Source organism: Peromyscus californicus, unplaced genomic scaffold (genome assembly GCF_007827085.1).
Source record: "Peromyscus californicus insignis strain IS unplaced genomic scaffold, ASM782708v3 Scaffold_1__1_contigs__length_55948999, whole genome shotgun sequence".
In the NCBI taxonomy this organism is placed as follows: domain Eukaryota; kingdom Metazoa; phylum Chordata; class Mammalia; order Rodentia; family Cricetidae; genus Peromyscus; species Peromyscus californicus.
This window is the reverse complement of record NW_026294492.1, coordinates 55,520,453-55,539,717: the sequence shown is the minus strand read 5'-3', so window position 1 is coordinate 55,539,717 and position 19,265 is coordinate 55,520,453. Positions and strand designations below refer to the sequence as shown.

Below are 19,265 nucleotides of genomic sequence, written 5' to 3'. Positions count from 1 at the left end.
CTAAGTGTCTCCTCTGCCCCTGGCTCTAGGCAAGGTCGACTGATACTCCATGTTTGAGCTTTATCCGCAACTTCCAGCCTGCCTGTGCCCGATGCCATGGGGCCCGGTGTGATCTAGTGGCCTCATGCCTCTCAGGTGTGCTCCGCTGTGCAGTCAGACTCCTGCCCAGGGTCCCCAGGGGTGACAAGGGCAATGTAGGTTCCCCAGCTCCTGCCAAGCCACCACGAGACACCCCGGGCTTCAAATCAAGTTTAATAAATAAAATAGCATTGGGCAAAGGCAGTCTCGCGTCACAGTGGCCTCGGTGGGGCGAGGGACGGTCGAGTCCAGCCGCAGAGGCTCAAACAGCACCGCTCTGCCCACACCGGGCGGAGCTGCCTGCCCAGGGACCCCACTCCGAACTGTAAACACCAACATAAATAAAATGAGGGAGACCGAGGACAAGACGGACCCAGCCATCCTGCTGGGAGCCTCCAAAGAAATGAGACCCTCAGGACAGGGGGGTGGCAGGGTGGTGCTTCCAGAGCTGTGCCCAAGATGCCCCAAGGAGAGAGGCAGGAAGGGAACAGACCACCTGCTCCTCACCCACCGAGGCTGCTGAGGCCCCACCTCGGCCCAGGGTGGGGGTGCGGGCAGGAGGCAGTTGGGGTTTAAAGTGCGGCTTTTCCTGAAGTGGAGACGGCGAAGGGCCGAGAAGGGCGGCCCCAGGGCGAGGTATATGGCTCTGTGCCCCAAGGTCCCACGCCGAGCAGAGGCTGGCGGCCACAACTCCGCTGCGGTGGGGTAAGAGCTGGCCTGTGGAGAGTGCCCGGGCAGAGGCTGCTGGTGCCGGATGAGTCCTGCCCACAGCCCCAGGCAGCACTGCCTGGCCAGCCTCTGCTGGCTGAGGGGCCAGTGGCTGGCTCCATGTTGGGACGGGCCCTCTTTGAGCCCAGCTGCCGGGTTGACTCCATGGCACAGTGGCAGCCTGGGGCTGTGGTGCTGCTGGATGCTGAGGTCTGGGGTCTGTGTGGCCCTGGCCACTTCACTGAGTCCCATCATGTTCTGAAGCAGAGGAGGCACCACGCAGGCCTGTGTGGGAGGGGTCAGGAAGACTGACGGGCAGGCCTGGCGGTGCTGCCATGTCCATTCTGAGCACACATGCCCACAGACGACCAGGGGTCAACAGGTCATCACATTGCACCTACGGGAAACCATAAGAAAGGGTCAGTGGCCAAGCACCCCAGGCCGTGCCCAGCCCCACCCACTGCCCCCACCCACAACACGGCTCTGGTTTCTGCCTGGACAGACCGGTGCAGAGCGGGAAGAAGCCTGGCGCCTGCACCCAGCTTTGTGAACAACGTGAATGTACTGCTGAGCCGAAAACTACAGAAGCCACGGAGGAGGCACAAACGGGGCTGCAGCCCAGTGGAGGCAGCTGTGGCCCCGGGCACTGGCCACTGCGGAAGGTGCTCAGGGTGGCACTCACTGTGACAAGGGCTCCGAGCGCAGTGTGGAGGCTGGGCATGCCGGGTGGCCAGTTAGGAAGGGATCCACATCCCCGATGCCAATGAGTCCAAATTCAGTGACCGACAAGGCCATCTGTGCAGGAGCCATGGGCTCTGCAGTGTCCTCGCTCAAATCCACAGGGCTGGACACCAGGGGCAGCTCCTCAGGTAGGGCGAGGTCCATAGCCAGCCTGGAGCTGGTGTCCAGCTCTGGAGCAGCCGCAGCCGCAGCCACAGCCGCAGCCGGTGGGAGGTCAGCCAGGGCTGACAGGCTGCTGGGCTGCTGGAGTGAGGCCACAGCAGGGGGCTCATCCAGTGGCTGGAACAGACATGGTCCTGGCTCTGAGGACGGGAGACCATCCGGGCCCACTCCGGGCTGATCGAGTCCACCAGCTGCAACATCCACACTCGGCGGCTCTGAAGGGAGAACAGGGCAACCCGCGTGAGCAGAGGCTCGGTCCCGACAGTCCCACACGCTCCTCTCAGGTCTCATTCACGTGACGTCTCCTTAGCCGGCCCAGCCACACAGACTGAGGTCAGGAGCAGACCATGTCCACGGCTCTGTAACCAGGCATCAGAGGACCCAGAGACGAAACACCAGGACTCTGCTGGGAAGCGTGAACACTGGACGGTTCTGCAGACCCCCAAGTACCACACGGCACAACACGGGGAACCATGCAGACACGATGCCAGGCCACTGAGGCCTCTGCCAACAAGCAGAAGTAGGAAGGAGAGTCCTTGCTCCCGTCCCCTGGTGAACGCACCTCTGTCCCCTCCTAGTCGCAGGGTAGGCAGGACTGGCATCGGGGGGACCAAGCAGGCCCACTGCTCACTGTGGAGACTGTGCTGCAGGCGGTGGGTTCCCTGCCCTCACCCACAGCCCCGCCTCCTGTGAACTCACCCATGGGCACCCCTGCCTCAGCCTCCTGCTCAGGGCAGACCCGGGCAGCACCATCAGGGTCCAGGCCATCCAGGTCCTGCTCAGCATCCCTGTGGAGAGGGGGTTGGGAGGAGAAAGTCAGGGAAGCAGGACCGCAGCGAGGGGTCGCCCCACCCCCCCACCACACCCACCCTGGCCAGATGACTAGCAAGAGCACGCACGTGGTTCCAGAGGAGACGAACTTCCTCCGGCCCAGCCGCGTCTGCTGGGCAAAGTAGTCGTAGCGCTCAGATTTCTTCCACAGGTAGTAATACTCCACACACTCGCCTACCGACCTTGTGCGGACCTGTATGGACCACAGGCATGCTTTTGACCTCACTACACAGTTGCAGGCCACAGGGAGGCAGGAAAGACTCCCCATAGGAACCCAGGAGACCTCACCTACGACCCCTCGTTCCCACCAGTGCCCCATCAACTAGCCTGTGGCCTTCCTTCCCTGACACCATGAGCACCTGCCTCCTGCACCTCAGGCCCATGCACCCAGGGCATCTGCGCTGCTCCCCATGAGCAGCAAGCTAAGCACACAGGTGTCAGACAGACAGACAGAGGCTCCAGCCAGAGGGCAGTGCACGTCCAGGACACTGGCCCATGGAGTCAGCTGCTAGTATGAACGTGGACTTGGAGCCATCCTGAAGACACAGCTGAGGACATGTGCTGCCGTGGGGCCCAGCACTGCCTGTCCGCACTGTCACCCCCCCAGGAGACACACCTCACGCATATTCACAAGGGTGCTTCTGGCGTTCACAAGAGAAAGCCCAAGCTGCATGGGGTGGGGTCCAGGATGAAGAAAAAGGAAAAAGATACCAGCCAAGCACCAGTGTCCACCTGTTGTACCCAGGTCTGACTCCATGTCCAGCCACCTCCTGTTCCCATCGCCACGGTAGACTGTACCCTCAAACCACCACCAATAACAGACATCCTTAAGATGTTTGTGCCTGGAGGTTTGGTCACAGCAACAAGTAAGTGACCAACACAGAAAACTAGTGCTGAAAAGTACCACTGGCTGGACAGACCCGACCACGTGGTCCACAAGTGCCACTGGCTGGACAGACCCGACCACGTGGTCCACAAGTGCCACTGGCTGGACAGACCCGACCACGTGGTCCACAAGTGCCACTGGCTGGACAGACCCGACCACGTGGTCCACAAGTGCCACTGGCTGGACAGACCCGACCACGTGGTCCACAAGTGCCACTGGCTGGACAGACCCGACCACGTGGTCCACAAGTGCCACTGGTTGGACAGACCCGACCACGTGGTCCACAAGTGCCACTGGCTGGACAGACCTGACCACGTGGTCCACACGTGTCTGTGAAGAATGTGAAAGAGTTTGGAACTATGAGCTAGAAGCTCTAGACTCTAGCTCCTAGCAGAGCTTCACGGCCATTCTTGTGGGAATCCAGAAGGGCAGAGTGTGAAGAGAAACGTGCACAGTGGAAGCCATGAGCTTCCCAGCGGGAACAAGGCTGGCCTAAGACCATTTGTGCTATGTTTTGGCAAAAACTCTAGATTCCTCCTGTCTAGTTGCTGAACAGTGGGGCTGAACTCAAAAGTAACAGACACAGGTGGGCACAGTGGGCGCACACCTTTAATCCCAGCACTCGGGAGGCAGATCTCTGTGAGTTCGAGGCCAGCCTGGTCTACAGAGCGAGTTCCAGGACAGCCAGGGATATTTAGAGACCCTGTCTCAAAAAAATAAAAAAGTAACAGGCACAGCTGCTCCATGGAAGAAATTTCAAGCTAGGACGGCACTCTCACTGCACACTGCACCTGTCAAGCTAGGACAGCACTCTCACTCCGCACTGCACCTCAAGACGGGACGGCACTCTCTCTGCACACTGCACCTCAAGACGGGACGGAACTCTCACTGCACACTGCACCTCCAGACGGGACGGCACGCTCACTGCACACTGCACCCTGTCAAGATGGGACGGCACTCTCACTGCACACTGCACCTGTCAAGATAGGACAGCACACTCACTGCACACTGCACCCTGTCAAGATGGGACGGCACTCACTGCACCTCAAGACAGGACGGCACTCCCACTGCACACTGCACCTGTCAAGACAGGACAGCAGCAGCTGCCGCACACTCACTGTGCACTGTGCAAGGCGCCCGGCCAGATCGACAGTGAGAGAGAATAAAATGTGAGGTTTAGTGGGAAAACAGACCTCAAGCAAGATCCCAGCTACAGCTCGAGCTTCAAATGCAGCTTCGAGCAGAGTCCCTGAGCCGTGCCATGGGAGGGTGGAGCTGACACAGGAACCAGCACAGAAGGCCCCAACTGTGAAAACCCACATCCATTTGAAGAGACTGGACTGAGGTCACTGAAGGGGCTGCTTTCTCAAAGCAAGTGCCCAGGGAAGTGTCTCCCCAGGTGCAGCCAAGGTGCAGGGGCCACTGCACACTGGCACAAGGGGCCACCACATGCTGGGCTGGCAGAACTCAGCGGCACCAAACACAAGCGCTGGCTTTGCAGACACAAAATGTCAAGTGCGAGGGGGGCATGGAGGCTTGCACCAACATTCTGGAAACCCACTGGGGCCGGGAGGCCGAGGTGCCACATGTAAAACTGTGAAGTCCAAGTTCCAGGGAGATGCCAGGGTGCGGAGGTACCAGAACCACAGGACTTCTGCCAGGAGAAACCGCAGGCCCAGAGTGAGCTAGCCCCAGGAGGCTGCACATGCCGAGGCAGCACAGCTATAGTGGTGGGCTGCGCGGGGCCCAAATGAGTCCATCATGCGCAGCACACGGAGCTGCGGCGTGTGCAGTCCCCACGCGGTGCCTCAGCGGTGCTTCTGGCCCAGTCTTCTTTGGTGACGTATATGGAGCATCACTGTACAAAGTATGCAGCTGACAGTTTTGCTTGTGTTATTTGTTTGATTTTCTCTGTTTGTTTTGAGACAGGGTTTCTCTGTGCGGCCCCGGCTGCCCTGGAACTTGCTCTGTAGACCAGACTGGCCTTGAACTTAAAGGAGACTAGCCCGCCTCTGCCTCCCTAGTGCTGGGATTGGAGACATGCACCACCACGCCTGACTATTTATGTGTGAGTATTTACCTGCATGTATGTGCACCACGTGTGTGCCTGGTGCACCTGGAAGTCAGAGGGCGTCTGATCTCTTGGAACTGAAGTTACAGGCATTAGGAGGCACCGTGAGGTGCTAGGAATCAAACGGGGGTGCCCTGCAAGAGCAGCCAGTGCTCCTGAGCACTGGGCCATCCATCTCTCCAGCCTCTAACTCGTACGTAGACTTTGAGGGTCACAGCTGAAAGACTGCACCAAGTCTCAGAAGAGGCGGGACTTACGGTTCTGAACATCGTGAGGAACAGAACATCGGGGACAGGTAAAGCGAGTAGGAGGGGAGGGCTAAGACTGAAGTGAACTCCAGCGTATGATGAGAGACAGACCGCCAGTGAGTCTCCTCAACCTGACTGGCTTTGCAGTCACCTAACAGACATATAGAGCGCGGCTAGTCGGAGCCTCCAAGGAGAGGTAACTGGTACCAGAGAGAACGCCCCGAGTGTAGGAGGCGCCATCCAAAGGCTGATCCTGGGTGAACACAAAGGGAAACAGCAAATCACAAGCAGAGACTCTGCTGCCTCTGCTGTGCGGCCGGGGGCCGGCGTGTGCGGCCGGGGGCCGGTGTGTGCACTGATGTGTGCAGCCGGGACTGACGTGCACAGGGACTGACGTGCGCAGGGACTGACGTGCGCAGCCAGGGGCTGACATGTGCAGCTGGCCCCTGCTCCTCGACCCTTCCTGTCCTGAGAGGTGACCTTGTCACCGCTGAGTCCACACAGGCGCCCTGAAGCCCTGCAGGGCGGGGATTTCATCACAGCGATGGGGAAGGGACACAGGACATGGGTGCGGTGACAGGCTGTGCCACCTGCAGTGCACCTGGCAGGCTGAGATCACCATGGCCTGCACCCTGCACCCACAGCTAAAACCTGGGGCACTCCTACTTCACTGTCAGCCGTGTCCCGCCCCCATCCACCAGGCCTCCCACCTGACATCCTCGGACTCGCAGTCCCACCCCTGCCCAGGACACGGCACACTTCAGAGACCCAGAGTCTGGACACCCCCCTAGACAGCACGCGCACAGTCCGTCCTCGGGGGGCCCAACCAGGCTGTGCCGAGCCCTGGGATCAACAGTCGCCCTCCTGCTACAACAGTCCAGGGCTGAACACGGGGCCAGCTCTAGACACAGTCACACCAACAACATCCCTGGGACAGCCCAGGCCCAGAACTCACCCCTGCACCACTGCTCACTAAAGCTGACACCAACCTCCCCGCCCCCGCCCCCCCCCCCCCCAGTGACCGGGTCCCCAGCACAAGGCTGAAGCAGGGCTGGGCTGCCAGCAGTGACAGAACCTGACCACCAGCGGGGACGGAGCTGAGAACCGTCAGCCCAGAGCAGGGCCAGGGGCTCGGCAGCGGGGCACACCCAGGGGACTCGGGTCTGCGAAGGGAAAGAAGACCCGGGCATCCCGCTCCGGGTGGAGCACCGAGGCAGCGAGCCCCCCGGGGGACACAGGCCAGCAGCGTGTGGGGTGAGGAGGAGGCCTGGTGAACGTGCCGGGGAGCCGGCAGAGGCGGCGGCAGGCAGGTCTGGCAGGGGAGTGAGCCTCACCCACCTTGTTGGCCTGGATCAGGTGGAAGTTCTTCCCGTGAACACGGAAGCCGTGTTCAAAGTTCCTGCGCTCCTCCTCGCTCCAGGCACAGAGGCCATCTGCAAAGAGAGGGAGGGGAACGCTCAGGCAGCCGGGGGCAGCAGGGCAGGAGGGGAGCCCGGGGCTGCAGCTCACCTCGGATCACCTTTACGTTGAACCTCAGCCTGCGCAGGGCCTCCTCCACGTTGAAATTACACTTCACCAGCTCGTACAGCGCCTGGGGCAGAGCATGGTTTACCTTTCCCACTAGTCCACCAGGGCGGGCACAGAGGGTGCCTACACCACATGCTGCACCAGCACCACGACCCAGACAGAGCCACCTGCCACGCCCACACCACAGCCCCAGAGCCACACGCCACACCCACACCACAGCCCCAGAGCCACCTGCCACGCCCACACCACAGCCCCAGAGCCACCTGCCACACCCACACCACAGCCCCAGAGCCACGTGCCACACCCACACCATGTCCTCAGAGCCACCTGCCACGTCCACACCACAGCCCAGAGCCACACGCCACACCCACACCACAGCCCCAGAGCCACCTGCCACGCCCACACCACAGCCCCAGAGCCACACGCCATGCCCACACCACAGCCCCAGAGCCACGTGCCACACCCACACCACAGCCCCAGAGCCACACGCCACGCCCACACCACAGCCCCAGAGCCACCTGCCACACCCACACCACAGCCCCAGAGCCACCTGCCACACCCACACCACAGCCCCAGAGCCACACGCCACGCCCACACCACAGCCCCAGAGCCACCTGCCACGCCCACACCACAGCCCCAGAGACACACGCCACACCCACACCACAGCCCCAGAGCCACACGCCACGCCCACACCACAGCCCCAGAGCCACGTGCCACACCCACACCACAGCCAGAGCCACACGCCACACCCACACCACAGCCCCAGAGCCACGTGCCACACCTACACCATGTCCTCAGAGCCACGTGCCACACCCACACCAGGGCCCCCAGAGCCACCTGCCACACCCACACCACAGCCCCAGAGCCACCTGCCACGCTCACACCACAGCCCCAGAGCCACCTGCCACGCTCACACCACAGCCCCAGAGCCACGTGCCACACCCACACCATGTCCTCAGAGCCACATGCCACACCCACACCACAGCCCCAGAGCCACGTGCCACACCCACACCAGGGCCCCCAGAGCTCCAACGGTGCCAGCACCTTGGCCCTGATGGCCGTCAGGAGTGACATGCAGGGCTAACACCTCGGCCCCCACAAGTGCGTTCAATATGAAGTCCGTCCCACTGGCAACACTGCCTGGCCATTCCCTGGCTGCTGCCCAGCGCGTGGCCTTACCTGCTCACTGTCCTTAACCACCTCGCCCTCCGGGATCTGGGGGCCGGCCACCTCCTGCCACCTGCGCTTCACCGCCCTGTACAGGAACTCCTCCACCTCCCGCTCTGGCAGCACGCTGGGGCTCCACAGCAGCTGGTCTTCATTTTCATAGACTGTGGGCAGAGGCTGGGGTCAGGTGTGACAATGGCACCCACACCAGGGGAGCCAGGGCAGGCGCCTCAGCACCTCCACTGGGTAGAACCAACTCCCGGCACGTGCGGCTCAGCATCACACTGACCCAAGCTGGCTATGGGCACTGAGGGAAGAGTCAGAAGAGGGGGGACGACAAAGTTGGGGTGCGTGCCAGCAAACTGCCCACCGGCAGGTCCCAGGTAGTTCTGGAGGGGTTATGAGTACTTCCCCTCAGGGTGTCACAAACAGTCCCGAGGCAGTGCCACTCAGGTGCCCGTCTGCAGACAGAGCTTCGGCACACGGCGAACACAGCAGAAACAAAGCGGAGAGCAACAGAGCGTGTCCAGAGCGGCGGAGCTCGCCTACGATCCCAGCCCCAGGGTGGCTGCCCGAGGATCAGTTCAGAGCCAGTCCACACACAGAATGTTCTAGGCCAGCCTGAACTACAACAGACCGTGTCTCCAAAAAAGGAAAATGAAACAAAGAAAAGAAATAAAAACAACACACAGACCCACGTCTATGAACTCAGTAGAATCAGTCATTTAAAGTTCACGGATCTCTGGGAATCCCAGGCCAGCCTGGGTTACAAAGAGAAACTTTGTTTCAAAAAACAAAACCAGTAAAACCAAAAAGTGAACCACAGCCCAGACGGCTTCACCGGAGAACTCTAACACACACTTCCTGGGACAGGCTCAGTCTTCCCCACTCTGAAGAAACGCAACTGCAACCCTGGTGCTAACCCTTGACAAGGGGTAAAGCCTGACCGCAGGCCACTGCCTGTGAGCACACACAAGCCCACGCAGGCGGCCTGGGAGCGCCAGACTCTCCCAGCGACTCTGCGGCAGGCAGTGGCTGTAGACGTGGACAGTGGTCACCCTGCTGCGGCCGGCAGAGCTGAGCTCGCTGGTCCCGCACCGTCCACCTACCCGCCTCTCAATCCACCCTGTGCTTAGGCATGCTGCTTCCGTTTAGTGCCTGGCTACGGTGTGGCTGGGGACCCGCGGCTGAGCACGTGGCTGAGGTTCACTATGCAGGGCCCCCTCAAATACAGGCTGGTGTGTCTTGTACTGGGTCACCATGTTGGGGTATGTGAAGGTCACACCTGGCCCCCAGTCCCTGACTCATACTGCTTCCTGTCCACCACGAGGCAACCCCCTCTGCCACATGCTACCCATGCCATATTCTTTTGCCTGGGCACATGGTGCTCAAAAACCAGGGACCGACCCTCTGAAACGGTGAGCCAAAACAGATTTTCTGTGGTTTTGTGCACGTGCACACACGCGCACACACACAGAAAGAGAGAGAGTCTAAGTGAGCCACCCTGCTGCTTCTCCCAGGCGTCTGGTCGCAGCAGCAGCAATGGGGTGAATCCCTGCTGTAGATCTGACCGCACCCCAGGGCACTGCCCCACCAGTCTCCAGGAAGCATGCAACCTGCCTGGATGACACCACTCCAGCTCCACAGGAGCTCAGAGGCAACTGCAGAAGTGCCAAGGACAGGCACAGGACACAACAGTCGTCAGGAGGGAGGAGCCTCGCCTCCGTGCCACGCACACACCTGTTCGGAAGGACCGGCAAGCACAGCAAGCATCGTCTGCGGCTTAGAGAGCACAGCGGGAAGAAGACCATGAGCAGCAGTGGGGCCAACCCTTCACGTCAGGGCTGCTCCAGAAGGCAGGCTGGCCCAACAGCCGTGACCCACGCCTGCCTGCCCCAGAGCACACACCGGACACCCCACAACACAACTCATTCTCCACCAACCGAGGGCAGCGGCTGGACAGAGGGGCTCTTCGTCAGCTGAGGCGTCGGCCCTGAGCACTGTCTCTGAGCATGGCCAAGTGAGGACAGGCTCCATGGTCACCTCGAATGGACCCACAAGTACCGTGAAGAAGACAGAGAAACAAGAGCTTGGCAGGAAAGGTGCTTGCAGCCTGACACTGGAGTCTGAGCCGTGGAACCCATGTGGGACGACAATCCCGCAGGGAGTCCTTCGACCCCCCACGTGTGCACGCATGCGTGTGCGCGTGCGCGCACACACACACACACACACACAATGTAGATATAACGTGTATATAAAAACGTAAAGAAGCTAATCTGTCCCCAGCGAATGACATAAAATATACACAACAACAACCCACAAAGCATCGTCCAGATACTGCACAGACAGACAGACTGAGGCCATCTTGACAGCAGGAGGGCAAGCCACGAGCTGGGGACTACCAGGAGCAGAAGCAACCCGGGCTGTGTCCTAAACATGCAAACAGCTCCTACCAACCCTAAGGGCGCTGTACAGAGGGCTAGGTGCTCAGCGCAGGGTGCAGACAAGGTGGAGGCACCTGCAATGCCTGCACACCGGGGAGCTCCACCCTCCACGAGATGAGTGCGCAACTGAGGACACGTGGCCTGCAGTGCTCAAGCAGCACACTGCGTGGGCAGTTGCAGGGCAGACCCAGAGCAAGGCCGCAGGGAGGCGCTGCTACCAGAGGCCGCAGAGGAGGAACCTGGGTGACATCTAAGGCTGGGCGCACAACAGGCCTGGGTTCAGGGACGCGGTGGGGAACGGCAGGTGCTGCGCTGTGGGTAAGTGTCTCCATGCCCCACCCTGGCTGTCCCTGAGCCTGTGGCTAAGCGGGCACTCTGCACAGCCTGCAGCCCAGCAGTCATCCCTACAAGGTCTCTGGCCCCTGCTGCTGGGCAGGGCAGGGAGTGCCCTGTCAGCAGTCCTGGCCCAGCATGCAGGGGACAAGAAGTCCAGACAGGAAGTGACCTCCCAGATCAAGGAACACTTAGGGGACACAGGAGCAGCAAGCATACGGTACGGGGGAGGCCCAGAGGAGACACTAGACCCATTCAGGGAAGGGCGCTGTTGGCACTGCCCGCAGAGACAGAGAGAGGGTGGAGGGGACCATGGCTGGGCAAGGGCCAGTGCCCTCGGGTACTGCTAAGGACGGCGACCTCCACCTGCAGACAGCAAGCAGAAGCTTGCTGAGGTGCAGCCCCCGAGAGCCACTTACTCTTGTCACAATGTCGGTTCAGGCGCAGGATGTTGAGGTCAGCTTGGAACTGAGGCCCCACCATGATCTCCTGCAGAGGCAAGGACCGGGGCAGGGTCAGGAAGTGAAGGGCAGACGTGAAGCTGGAACCCCACGGGCACCATGGGCTCCAAGCAGAGGCTGCCGCCCAGAGCTGTGGCCTGCCTGCCAGTGCCCACTCCTGCACTCCGGTGGGTGAGACACATGCTGGGTCAGTCATCCTCAGAGCAGCGGAAGCACAACCCAGGTCCAGACACACAGTGGCCCTCCACCCTGAGCCACAGGGCCATCCTGCCTCTGAGGGGGCCCGAAGCCTGTGGGCTCCTGGAGGCACACTGGTTATCCCTCTGAGGGGGCTCAAAGCCTGTGGGCTCCTGGAGGTACACTGGTTATCCCTCTGAGGGGGCCCGAAGCCTGTGGGCTCCTGGAGGTACACTGGTTATCCCTCTGAGGGGAGCTCGAAGCCTGTGGGCTCCTGGAGGCACACTGGCTATCCCTCTGAGGGGGGCCCGAAGCCTGTGGGCTCCTGGGTAATCGCGCAGCTCCGCACCTTCTTACACTTGTTGGCAGGAAGTGCGTCCTCCTCAGTGTCGGAGGAGGCCGAGGAGCCTGGGCCGTTATCACCCGCCAAGAACCGAGCTAGAGAGAGAGAGGCAGTGAGGGACACCCACCAGGGTACGGCCGGCCCTTCCAGGGGTCTCAATGGCAGCCTGTTCGGCTGCCCCCAACCCACACCATGACCACCCAGCCACCAGAAGCTAACAGGCTGGCAGGCCTGGAGAGCACCTATGACAGCCTGAGGCCACCATTCCTGAACTGCCAGGCACAGATCCATTTCTGTCTCACTCAACCCAAACCCACCGCATGGCAGCTCACAGGACCCCAACCCCACCCAGGGCCACCGTGGCATCTCCCCTGCAAAGCCCCAAGCCCAGGCCAGGTGTGCACGCCTATGTGACACACAGACACGATGGAGGAAGGGCCCGCGACACCTACACCCGCTCTGATTATGAAAGAGGTCCGAGGCCTCATGGGAGGTGACAGATGGGGTGAGGTCATCAGCAGAGGGCTGCGTCTCTTCCTCTTCTTCCCCAGAAAGCAAGTCCTTGGCTATCTGCTCCTTGAACGGGACAGTACACAAAGTGTGGCAATTACTTTACCTACACCCAACACCAACACCACCACAGAAGGCCAAGCCTGCTGGGCAAAGGGGAAGGGGATGGCTGGTTCAAGCCACCGCCTGTGCTGGACTGAGATGCACACTCCACATGCCCTCCGGGGCTCCAGCTCATTTCCCAGCCACAGTTCCCCAGGATGGCTGTCGGCCCAAGCCCAGGGCAGGGTCACCGTGGCTGGACCAGTGAGGACGGGGCGGCAGAGCAACCCCGAGCAACCATCGCGCTTGATGACCCAGGAGCTCCCGTTTCCTGGGCCTGCCATCCCTCCTGCTCACCTCCCACTCGGGGCAGCCTGGGGCCCTTTCAGGGAGACTCCCACTCACCTTGTCCAAGGTCATGTCCGGGAGGGTTGGGGCTGCGTCTCCACCCTCGCTCTCCTGCTCAGAGATGGGGTCTGACGACTCGTACCCATACAAGGCAAGCAGCTCATCCAGGGGCATGTCACCGCTCTGGGAAGGAGCACAGGGCACATCAGGGGTCGGTGAGGCCTAGGGCTGTGCCCGAGTCCCGCTGACCCCTTGATGCTCCTCAGCAAGTCCCCGTGGGGCAGTCGGCCTGCATCAGGACCACCCAGGAGATAAGCAGTACAGAGACACAGCAGGGCCTGAGCACCAGCCAAGGCTTTGGGGAGCAGGGCAGGCTCTGAGGCCGGCGGCCAGCACGGCACTGTGCAAACCATACGTGCACGGGGCTGGACCGCATGGAGACCAAGGGGAGCTACTGGACACAGACTGGTGAGTCAACACACCTGGGCGATGAAGTCCTTGTCCAGCTCCTCCTCCGGCTTGTCGGGACACTGAGGGGCCTCGGCACACCCCTCTCGGAGGCTGTAGTTCTGGGACAGGAGCTCGGCGAGGTTAAACTGATGGTCGGCAGAGCCCATGGATACCACTGTGGAAGAGTTCAGAGGGTAGGCAGAGTGTGGGGCCTCAGGTGGTCTGGAGGGACAGAGACTGGGCAGGAGCAGATGGGTCTGGAAGGGCACTGGGGCTAGAAGCAGGGAGGCATCAGTCAGGTGGCAGTGGAGGGCAAGGGAGGGGTCCCAGGTCCAGCCCCACAGCCACAGCCCTGGCTCCCAATACACATACAGGCGCCAAGTTCTGCTATCGGCAGGGCCACATCCATGTGACATTTGTGGTGGCAGAAACCTGCACCACGTCACTCTCACGGGCCCACAGCAGATGACCAGCAGACCGCTAGAGACCTTAAAGCCACCAGGCATGCAGCCACCTCAAGGAGGGTCCTCAAAGCCGTTCTCAGTTAGCTAGTCATTGTCCCACAGCTCCAAGGATAGGGAGTGTCCTGACCGCTGTGCACACCTCCACCTGATGGGCGCTGAGCCTCCCTGGACCCTCACCCATGCCGAGCGGTCATGCCAAGCAAGGGGTCTGTCTGTGGAGGTCTGGGGCAGAAGGGGGTGAGGATGGTACCTGCCGTGGTCTGCAAGCTGGGCTCCCGAGGGCACAGGCTATGCGCAAGGCAGGAGGCCACTCGAGGACTCTGCCTCTCCAGTGAGGAGGCCTGCAAAGACAGGAAGGTGGCGCTGGCTCGGGAGCCAGAACCCACCAGCAGACCTCACGTCGTCGCTACTGAGTAACCCTGAGGACTGCGGGGGAAGCAGCCCGGGGACGTCCAATCACAGCTCCAGTGTGGAGGGACCTTGAAGACACGGGGCTTGTGGCAGATACAGACACAGAAGGATACACTTGTAACACCCCTGACGAAGCAGGGTGGAACTGGACTCTAGCGGCCCGTCCTCCCGTGGCTGGGGAGAGCACCGGTCTAGAAGTGAAAGCGGAGCTGTGCGGCCCACTGCACTGAGAAGACGTGACTCCAGTGTCAGGGCTGCACTCTGAGGGCCAAGGCACGTCCCCAATCCATCAACACCGGCCAAGACCCCAGTGTCACTGCAAGGATGAAGTGGGACAGAGGACGGACACCTCCTCCAGCTGGTGACACTGAGGTAGTTCGGAAGGGCTAAACGCCATCTTGGTCCCACTCTCCAGCAATGGACACTCCCCTAAGTTAAGGAAACAACCCCACTCACGCAGCCGGGACGTATACAGCACATGCTCCCTGAGAACACGGCCATGTCGACAGAGAAGCGACTGGTAAGAAAGGATAACCATGTTCCTGGCCAAGGTCCCCACACTGGAAGACGGAGACCCTCTGAAGTGACCTAGACAGCCCACACCACCTGAACTGTAGAACTGACGAGCCAATTCCAAACAGCACACGTGGACCCAGAAGAGCCACAACCATCCCGCAATGAGATACTCCCAGTTTCAGAAATGACTAAAGAGTCATAAACATCTCAGCATGGTGGTGTGGGCCCACAGACAGACTCGGGTCAGAGGCACACAACTGGGACCTCAGAGACAAACTCCTCGATGGCCTGGACACACATGTGTAATACACACAACTGAACACATGAGACTGGCACTCATGTGCCGGGACTCACAGGATGGGGAGGAAACACCAGCAAAGCACCTTTCAGAACAGAGCGCACACTCAGTGAGTAAGCCCAGAATGCGGAAGCGCATCAGAGGCCGTGCAGCACCAGAACGGCTTGGAGGCATCCCCAAAGTCACACCACCGTGAGACCGGCACCTCTGCTCCAGGAGAAAGGAAACTACACCGGAGAACCATTCACCTCCATCACAAGTGGGAGGAACATGTCTACCCGCTGAACAACAGAGGAACCAAAAGAACTCGGCAGAGTACCACACAGCCACGAACAAGAGCGAGGATCCCACACACGCCACCAAAACAAGGGGGGACCTTACAAGCACTACGAAGAAAAGGCCATACAGTGTAGGGGGCACCATGATGGAAAATGTCCACCAGGGGTGAATCCAGAGACAGGAAGGGGTTTGTACTGGCTGAGCGCTGGGAAGGGGACAGAGTGACTGCTCTGGGAACAGGGCTTCCTTCAGAGGTGACAGAATGCTCTCAAATTGACTGTGTTGGCAGTTACACAACTCTAAAAATACCAAAAGCCACCGAACTGTACACAGTAAAAGGGAAACAGACAGGGTGCACCTCAGCAAAGCTGTTGCCAAAAAACAATAATAATAATGTGGGGCAGGAGAGCACTGCCCTGTGGCTCAGTGGCTAAGAGCACTGGGGTACAATTCCCAGCACACGGCAGCTCACAACCATGTACCTCCAGTTCCAGATCCTGCGCCCTCTTCTGGCAAAATACGCATACACAAGAAATAAAGATATATCTTTTTTCCCTTCCAAAAGTTAGAATGATAAAGAAAGTTTGAAGCCGGGCAATGGTGGCACACGCCTTTAATCCCAGCACTCGGGAGGCAGAGGCAGGCGGATCTCTGTGAGTTTGAGGCCAGCCTGGGCTACAGAGTGAGATCCAGGAAAGACGCAAAGCTACACAGAGAAACCCTGTCTCAAAAAAAAACAAACAAAAAAAGAAAAAAAAAAAGAAAAAACAAAAACAAAAAAAAGAAAGTTTGAAACTTAAAACACTGTGGTACTAGGTTCTCAGAGAACCTCAGAGGTGAAGCACTCATCCGCCCCAGAAGAGAAACCAGGAAACTCCAGTCCAGAGCAGTCAAGCTACTTACTCAAGCAACACCAAGCAAGACTCCAAAAGCCCCCCAGCCGGGCCCCGCCTCCAGCAGGCCCCGCCCCTCAGCCGGGCCCCGCCCCTCAGCCGGGCCCCGCCCCTCAGCCAGGCCCCACCACTGTGGAGCGCAAAGGCAGTACTGCACCCTGACATGCAAGGGGGTGGTAGGAGGCGCAGGGCTGCATCCTCCTGAGAAGATGCGCCAGGAAGCCCCAAGGTTCCAGTTCAGGAGTGACCACAGCCCAACCAGCTTTTGAGGGGGCCTCCCCTTGAGGGGCCGAGGGCACAGAAAGCTAGAGCAGAGGAGGACGAGGGGCCCACCTGGGACGGCCGCAGGGGCTGGCGCCGGGAAGGAAGACAGCACTCAGGCAGGCTGTCAGGCATCTTTGTACCTGGTGTGGTGAGGCGAGGCGTCCTAACCTTCTTGGAACACAGGCTACGACCAGACCCACAGGCCAATGGGAAGGCATAGGGAGGGTGCCCCGGTGTCCTTGGAACCACGCCCAGGGACTGGCCCTCCGTCCCTGCGGTCAGGAGCCCTGACTAGCAACAGTCCCACGGCCTCATTATCCAGACAGAGTGAGAAGAACCTCCTGCCTCATGTCAGCGGTCAGGGCTCCTGGGTGGGGTCGGACCTAAACAGGGGCTCAGGCAGAGAGGAGCTGAGAACAGAACAGTGGGAGACACAGCCACTCGGGCCAAGTTCATCTCCAGGTGACCCTCCAGGTCCCCAAGACTGACTGACCAAGGCATACACACAGACATGGTCACTGGAAACCAGGCACATCACTTAAATGCCTCTTTAAAGGGTGAGTTCCAAGGCCCCATTTCCCCACGTCGGGAAAGACAAAGGCCACGGAGGCCCTCGGATCTCTGTGGCGGGAGGAGCGGTAGGGTAGGCAGCTTCCTAAGACGATCCAGGTGACAGCAAGACAAACACCAGAGGCTGGTCCCCAAGGAAGAGGCCAGAGGCAAGCGGGTCCCCCAGCCATGCCTCTGAGAACAGAAGTTACAAGTGGGTTGGCATGGACGCCATCACCCTGACTTCTTAGACGGCCAGGGAGATGCAGGACACCCGGGATCCAGCCAGACTGTGGAGGGACGGGTACGAACTAGCTTTGGAGGCCGGGTCCCAGCATTCCACCTAGCATCTTCTGAAGCGCGGTGGCCATGCTGGGAGGGAGCCTCATGCATGGGTGGCAGCCCACAGCCCCACAGGAGAGGAGCCTCAGCATTAACTCCAAGCCCAGTTACCTACAAATGGCAACCCACAAGAGGCCAAGCGAACACCAAGAACAAATGAATACTGAGGAGTCAAAGGGCAAGACGCAAGAGCGATGACCCACATCCACACCAGGCAAGGGCCCCCGAGTCCGTGCCCCAGCCTCACCCCTCCACTGTGGCAGCTAGGACATCCCGAGAGACGGGTTCAGCCTGTCTCCACCCACATGGACCCAGGACACCGGGACAACAGATAGAGGCACAGGAATGAAGGAAACAAGGCGGCGGCTGGGCAGCTGAGGTCAGAGGGCGCCCCAGGGGCCAGAGGGGGCAACGGGCAGGCAGCTCCATGGGAATTCAGAGCACTAGAAAGGAGCCCAGGGGGTAGGTGGTCTCATGAGGACCGCAAAGGGTAGGCACAGTGAAAAGCTGTGGCTTATACTAAGAGCGGACAAGCCACCAGGGCTCCCACCGCTCAGAGAGATGGCGGGCTCTGGGGTCGGCCCTCCACTGAGACACACACTAACCAAGCAGCTGACACAGAGGACTTCTGGATGGCCGGGTCCACTTTTATGACTTAAACGCATATGGACACATGAGAAGAAGACGCGGCAGGATTCCGCTGCCCTCTCAGCTACGGGAAGACACCACCGGGTTCCCACTGAGATGAAGAAACTGAGGCCGACCCCTTCAGAATCCCACCCTCCAGGACAGGACACAGGCAGTCTGAGAAGTCTCCACCGCCCAAGCCAGGCAGAGCAGCCTCCCTGGGGCCCAGGAGCGCCCACTCGGCCACCGCGTCCCGAAGGCTGATCGGCCTTTTCTTCACTAGGACTCAGTTTCCCCAAAGGCCCCCTAAAGAAGGAACTAAGCCCGTAAGAAAACCTCCGGACCAACCAGCCAGAGAGGTCCAACGGGGCCCCCGGAGCCCGGCCCTGTGGCCCACGCGCGGGCCTGTTGCTACCCAAGCGGCCCCACTCGCGCACCGTGCTGAGTTCCAGTCCCGGAGTGGAGGGTTCGCGGCGCCTCGATGGGGGCTGGTCCGGGGGTCCAGCGGCCGCCCCCCGCGGTGCAGGTCGGCTCTGGGCTCAGCCCCGCAGCCCCGCGCTCGCGGGGAGGCCCGCGCCCTCGCTAGCTCCTGCAGCCAGACCAACTCCACGCGCGAAACTTTGCGCTCGCCGAGCGCCGCGGACTCCGCGCCGTGCTCACCCCCGGCGCGCCGGGCCGCGGTCCCCGCGTCGCCGTCCCGGGCGCCAGCGCCGCCCACCCACCCGGTCCGCAGCGCCCTCCCGCCGCGCGGCCCCGGGTCTCGGCCCGGCACCCGGCCGCCCGCGCTCGCGCCCCTCCCCCCCGCCCGCGCATGCGCACCGTAGCTGAGATGGGGGGGGTGGCGGGCGCCCACGGGGCTCACGCTCCGGCCCGGGGACGGTGGGGAGGCTCGGGGCGCTCGGGTGGGGAGAGCACGGGCCGGACCGGGTCGACCCGGGGCAGCGTGTGGGAGGGGCCGCTGCCCGGCCGCTCACTCACCTCCGCCATGGCCGAGCGTGCGCGCGGGAGGCGGCGGCCGCGCGGGTCCCCGGATGCGGTGCCGCGCGCTTATTGGCGGAGGCGCCGGGAGGCGGGGGTGGGGCGGGCCGCAGGAGG

At 61.0% G+C, this 19,265-nt stretch overlaps 1 protein-coding gene across 4 annotated transcripts; it reads right to left on the bottom strand.

Moving 5' to 3' along the window:
- Positions 1-235: 235 nt before the first annotated feature.
- Mier2 (MIER family member 2) lies at positions 236-19,241 on the bottom strand. 4 transcript variants are annotated; one of them, XM_052747327.1, is made up of 14 exons: positions 19,149-19,241; positions 14,242-14,332; positions 13,560-13,702; positions 13,135-13,260; positions 12,630-12,747; positions 12,184-12,272; positions 11,616-11,685; positions 8,432-8,583; positions 7,235-7,316; positions 7,064-7,158; positions 2,589-2,713; positions 2,389-2,477; positions 1,469-1,904; positions 236-1,183 (listed from the first exon to the last, which is right to left on the bottom strand). In XM_052747327.1, the coding sequence occupies exons 1-14, from the start codon at positions 19,155-19,157 to the stop codon at positions 1,162-1,164; spliced, it is 1,647 nt and encodes a 548-aa protein (XP_052603287.1). In that variant the 5' UTR covers positions 19,158-19,241; the 3' UTR covers positions 236-1,161. The 4 variants fall into 4 exon arrangements, with proteins under 4 accessions (XP_052603287.1, XP_052603286.1, XP_052603289.1 ...); XM_052747326.1 differs by having other exon boundaries at positions 12,630-12,753; positions 19,149-19,240; XM_052747329.1 differs by lacking the exon at positions 19,149-19,241 and adding an exon at positions 18,990-19,076 and having other exon boundaries at positions 12,630-12,753.
- Positions 19,242-19,265: the final 24 nt, after the last annotated feature.

Coding starts and splice junctions, on each gene's coding strand:
- Mier2 (XM_052747326.1), bottom strand. Junction 2,714..7,063: donor ACCTGATCCAGGCCAACAAG/GTGGGTGAGGCT, acceptor TGGTCCATACAG/GTCCGCACAAGGTCGGTAGG. Junction 1,184..1,468: donor CGCTCGGAGCCCTTGTCACA/GTGAGTGCCACC, acceptor GGTTTCCCGTAG/GTGCAATGTGATGACCTGTT.